At 44.2% G+C, this 5802-nt stretch overlaps 1 protein-coding gene across 1 annotated transcript; it reads right to left on the bottom strand.

The window, feature by feature from the left end:
* Positions 1-201: 201 nt before the first annotated feature.
* On the bottom strand, positions 202-1401 carry LOC109431715 (uncharacterized protein K02A2.6-like). The gene has a single exon (XM_019707988.3). The coding sequence runs from the start codon at positions 1399-1401 to the stop codon at positions 202-204; it is 1200 nt and encodes a 399-aa protein (XP_019563533.3).
* Between the last annotated feature and the right edge of the window lie 4401 nt (positions 1402-5802).

The following is a 5802-nucleotide window of genomic DNA, read 5'->3' as shown; positions in this document are numbered from 1 at the left end:
GCTCACACAAATTGTAACGTATTCAGGGAATAAGGAGAAGGCGTCTAAACTATACTTATTTATTCGAGAGTAGATAATGGAATGAACTGTTTAACAAAATAACATATAGGGTTGCCTTGATGATTTCCGGTTGCTTGTTTACTCCGCTTGGCAACTTCCGGGTTCAAGGCATGGCTGGCTATGCCACAACTACTCCCCCTCCTAACGCCGTGGTGGTCGAACAACTCGGTTATATCTCGTAACGTAAGCTCCATTCGGTTGATTGGTCGGATTATCCTCCACATCGTCTTCAAGAGATACATAGCTTGCGTCCGAGTCGGCGTCGTCGTTGTTATTCCCGTTACAGTGGCCGTTTGAGATTCTCCTATCTTCTTCATAGTCATCATACGGATACTTCAAAATTTGATGAGATCGTCGCTTGATAGTACCAAGTTCCTCGGATGAGCATTCGAAGAGTACCGCTCCAAGTTTTTTCAAAATTTTTCCTCGTATCCAAGATGCTTTTTTCGGGTTTCTGTAGTCTCGCACGTACACAGTTTCTCCAACGGCAAATGTTTCTTGTTTCTTTCTGTTATTTACCTTCTGGATTGTGTCGTCCTGTCGTCTTGTTGCATCAAACTTCAAGGTATCAAACCTCAGCCTCATTTCTCTGCCGAACATCAGTTTGAATGGACTTTCCGCTGTCGTCGCATGTTTCGAAGCCCGGTACATTTCCAGAAAAGAGCTGATCATGATGGACGTTGATTTCTTCTGGAATGCTGGATCATTACTGAGCTTCTTCAAAGCAGTCTTCACTGTTTTCACAGCATTCTCTGCAGCACCGTTCGAGCATGGGCTGTATGGCGCCGTTCGCAAATGGTTGATTCCTCTTGATTTACAAAAATTTTGAAATTCATCCGACGTAAACGCTGTTCCATTGTCGGACACCAAAGTTGATATTGAACCAAATCTTGAAATATACTCACACAGTTTCTCGATTGTTTCTTTGGAAGTCAAAGTGCGCACAGGAAAGGCTTCAATCCATTTGCTGTAGCTGTCAATCATTACGAAGAAATCCGATCCGCGGAAAGAAAAATGGTCCACGTGAACTCGGTCTCCTGGTGCAGACGTCAGTCGCCACGGTGAGACAGGATCGCTTCTTTCTGGTCTTTGTTGAATGCACAGCTCGCACTTCTTTCCGAGAGTCTCGATATCGTTATCCAAACATGGCCACCAGAAATACGATCGGGCCATACTCTTCATTTTCACGATTCCCAAATGTACCTTATGAAGTTCGTCCAGCAACATCTTCCTCAATTTGGTGGGAACCACGATACGATAACCCCAGAGCAAAACTCCTTCCTCCACGCTCAATTCATCACGCTTCTGATAGAATGTCTTCAATTCGTCCTCCTGTATCATTCTAGGCCATCCGGATTGGACGTACTCGACAACACGGCTGATCAACAAATTTTAAAATTTTTGTATGGACGCAAGTCTACGAGGGGGAGGGAGGTGTTCTGAAATGGTCAACATTTGCTTTATGTGGTTTATTAACAGCCCCTATATACTATTGAAATGCCCCTGAACTCCCCGTAATCCCATTAAAGCAACATCAAATCCTGACAGAACACCCTTGAAAGGCTGCATATACAATTAAGTTTGGGCCAAATTGAGGGCTCTAGTTAGCGAGAACAGATCTTGCTCCTAGACATTTGAGGTGGGGCTAAGGGGATTTTCAGAAAGTTCCCAGAGAGGCCAAAAAAGGGGGTTCCAAGGGGCTTCAGGGGCGTTTCAAGAGGTTGTTTCAGGGGATTTTCCTGGAAGTTTTTCGGACCTGTCGTCAAGGCTTCCTCCAAGAGTTCCGCCTGGGATTAAACCGGAAGTTCAAACTGATATTCCATCAGGAGTTTCGTTTCACATTTTTTTTTCTAGAATTTACATTTGGCATTTTTGCAAGAGTTCAAATTAGTATTTCACCTGTAATTCTTCCAAAAGTTTACCAGAGACATCTCAAAGAGTTCCATCTGGAATTGCTCCAGCGGTCTCACCGAATATTCTTCAAGGAGGCCCACTTGAAAATCTTGCAGGAGCTCAACCTGGAATTTCTCCAAAAGTTTCATCTAGGATTTTTGCAGGTGTTTTACCTATGGTTTCTCCATCTGGATTTTGCGATGTATCCAGGAGTTCCACCTGTAATTTCTCTAGGAGCATCACCTGAGGTTTCGTCAGGTGAAACTCCTCCAGGGATTTCTCCAGGACTTTTACTGACCGGGGTTGATCACCGTGAACGATTTTTATGTGGTTTTATTGGCAATTATCGGTGATTGCTAATAAAACTACATAATAATTTCTCCAGGAATTTCTTCAGGGTTTCGTCCAGGAATACCTTCAGGAATTCCATCCAGAATTCCTCCTGGAATTTCTTCAGGAAGTTACACAGGAAGTTGCGTGGAGAAATTCTCCACGGATTCCTCCAGGAAATTCTCCTGGAAAATTTTTCAACAAATCTTTCAGACGTTTCCAAGAAATCCTTCAGAATTGTCTTTAGAGATTCCTCCAGGGTGAGAAACTCCTTAAGAGATACCTCCAGGAATTCCTCCAGCGGTGCCTCCAGGAATAGACAATTTACAGAAGGAATTTCAGGAGGAATCCCTGGAGCAATCCTTGAAAGGTTTCTGAAACGAATCCCTGGAAAATCCTCCGAGGAATACCTGGAGGAAACTCTGGCCGATTTCTTGGATAAATAAACTCATACATACATAGAAGACATAATCAATAATATAAGCCACAAAATTCGATTCGTAGCTGCCGCTCTCCATCCTCGGTCATGCTGAGTGCTCGCCAGATGACGCTCCACCTTGTCCGCCCATCGTGTTCTCTGCGTTCCTCGCCTGCTTGTGCCAACCGTATCTGTAGCTAACACCGATTCTTGGAGCAATAACGGAAATAATTTTCAGAAACTCCTTGAGAGAATTTCTCGAGAAATGCCTGAAAGACTATCTGAACGAATCCCTGGAGGAAATCCTGGAACAATCCCTGGAGGAGCTTCCAGAGGAATCTGTGGAGAAATTTTCTGTAGGAATTTCTGCAGGAATTCTTGTATAAATCCCTGGAGAAAAAATCCGAAGGAAATCCTGGTGGAATCCCGGGAGGATTCCCTGGGGGAATCCCTGAAAGAATTTCTGGAGGAATCCATAGAGGACATCTTGGTGGATATTTTTGGAGGAATTACTGGAAGAATCCCTGAAGGCATTTCTGGTGGAATCTCTGGACGAAATGCTCGATTTTATGCACGAAACAGTTATAAAACAAAATTTAGAGCGCACCGTTGTGGACACGTACAACTAGGTGCGGTCTATTCATCTGTCAAAATTTGAAATAGAATGCGACCGCTTAAAACGGCCTTATTTGTTGCAATATGAAGCAGTTGGATAGTAATTACATGCTGCCCTGCCCATGACATTGAAAGCTTTTTTATACTTACTTGTGAGCACCGACAGCAAGAACAGATATTCCGTGTAGGAGATTATGCCTAGACAGATAGGGCGAGACGAAACAATAAAATCAGTGGTCAAAACACAGTCACGACTAATTTACCCATCGCCCACAAATTCCCACACAGCACATGTAGGTGCATATCCCATCAGCGCAGCCAGCAGCCTGATTGGTTCTTGTTTTCCCTGCTGATCAGCAGCATTCAGTGCCACTACTTACCCTTATCGCGCAAACTGCGAAATAGCTGGGAAGATCCGTGCTTGAGCGCTGGCGTGGCATCTTTCAGCTTCTGTACCTCCTCCTGGCTCAACGATTTGCGTTTCAGTCGAGCTGCAAGAAAACCATAGAAAAACCGAAAAAACGAAAGAAATAAAGAACCAAATCAGTTACCCAGCGAGGCGGCAAAACAAGCAAATTATCTCATGTGTGTGTGTGAAACGGCCACGATTACGCAAGTTGACACATGGAATTAAAAGCCTTTGCATCCCTCCCATCTGCTGCACCCTGCGTCCCCATCAGTTTCATCGGAAGACGTGCGCCAGATCTCATTCAGCTGCTGCCTCCGCCGCCAAAGGTCAGACTGGCCATTCCCAGCTTATTAAATGGGAAACGTCGAACGCGTGGTTCGCGTGGTGTCTTTGTGTTGGCGCTCTCGATAAGGACCACGATCCGATTCACATCCCTCGGTCGTCCGTCGTCGGTCGTGTGTCCCCCGTTGTTACCGCCGGTCAATGATGGTGTTGACTGGCTGTCTTATCAGCCGCCAAGGGCCATTTGGCGCGCCGCTAGCCAAAGGCCAGTTCAACCGGTAATATTACAACGACGCGTTGCGTGGGGTGTTGGAAGAACGGTGTGTAATTCCACGCTGCTTTCGGTTACTTACGTCTGGGTTCTTGTTCGACGACCGACTCCAGAAAGTCTTGCGGCGTCATGTAAATTTGGCCATCGAATTCGACGGAGGCGAATTTGATGAAGCGACGCTCGCGAGCGGTTAGCTTTATGGCTTTGTCGGCGACCTCGTCCTGCGGAGGAAATGGAGAAAAATAAATGGATCAGGTTCAATAAGGGAAAAATGGGGGATGCCGTACGGAACACGAGACAATCATAAGCAGAATGGCAGTTAAAACGAACTATCTCAAATTATTTTAGAAGTTACTCCATGTCCTTTCTCTATGAATTCTTCCATGGAAGTCCTGCAGGAATCCTTCCATTAGTTGTCTTTCAAAAAAGCATTTGGCAGTTTTGGCAAGAATTTCTACAAAAGTTTCTCCGCTGTTTTTTTCAGGAATTCCACCTGAAATCCCTTGCAGAGTTTTATCGGTTTTGGGAGTCCCGCGTTGGAGCTTCAAAAAGATGTCCATCCAATATTTTTAGAGGATTTTCCGAAAGCACTCGTCTGGAGGATCTTCCAGAGAAACGAGGAGGAATACCAGAAATCCCAGGAAGCATTTTTGGAGCAACTTCTGAAAGAAATTCCTGGAGAATCCCTGAAAAAGTTCCTGAAGGAATTTTTAGCGGAACTCATGGAGCAATTCCTGGAGAAAAATCTCGAAGAATTCTTGGAGAAATTCTTGAAAAAATTCCAGAAGGTATTCCTAGAGAAATTTCTGGAAGAATTTCTGAAGGATTTTCTGAAGAAATTCCTAGATGAATTGCTGACATAATTTATGATGGAATTCCTTGATTAATTCCTGGCGAAATTCCTTGATGAATCTCTGAAAAAAAATCCTGGAGAAAGCTCTGCAAGAACGCAAGGAGGAATCTCTGAAAGAATGCCTGGAAAATTTCCTGAAAGAATGCCTGAAAGAATACCTTGGAGAATTCCTGGTTGAATTCTTGGAGGATTCCCGGAAGTAATTCATGGAGAAATCTTTGGAGGAATTCCTATAGGAGTATCTGGATTTTTTTGGAGGAATCCGTTAAAGAATTCCTGGATAAATTTCTGCCAGAATTCCTGGTGGGATTCTTGGAAGAATCGCGGAAGCAATTACTGGAGGAATCTCTGGAGGAATGCCTGGAGGAAGTCCTGAAGGAATGCATTGTGGAAACTCTGGATGAATCTTGTAGGAATTTTTGGAAAGATCCCTGGAGGATATCCTAGAGGAATGCCTGTAAGAATTTCTGAAAGAATCTTCAGATGAAGTCCTGGAGAAACCTCTAGGGGAATTTCTAGCGGAATTTCTGGAGGAATACCAGAAATAATTCCTTAAGAAATGGCAGATGGAATTCTTGGACAAATTCTGGAGAAAAGAGTTCCTGAAGAAACTCCAGAAGGAATCCCGGTAGCAATTTCAAGAGGAATTACTGAGGGAATCTCTGAAACAG

The sequence above is a fragment of the Aedes albopictus genome, chromosome 3 (genome assembly GCF_035046485.1).
Source record: "Aedes albopictus strain Foshan chromosome 3, AalbF5, whole genome shotgun sequence".
NCBI lineage: Eukaryota > Metazoa > Arthropoda > Insecta > Diptera > Culicidae > Aedes > Aedes albopictus.
The sequence above is the reverse complement of the archived record's forward strand: the minus strand, read 5'-3'. Positions and strand labels throughout refer to the sequence as shown.

Coding starts and splice junctions, on each gene's coding strand:
- LOC109431715 (XM_019707988.3), bottom strand. CDS start 1,401: ATGATACAGGAGGACGAATTGAAGACATTCTATCAGAAGCGTGATGAA.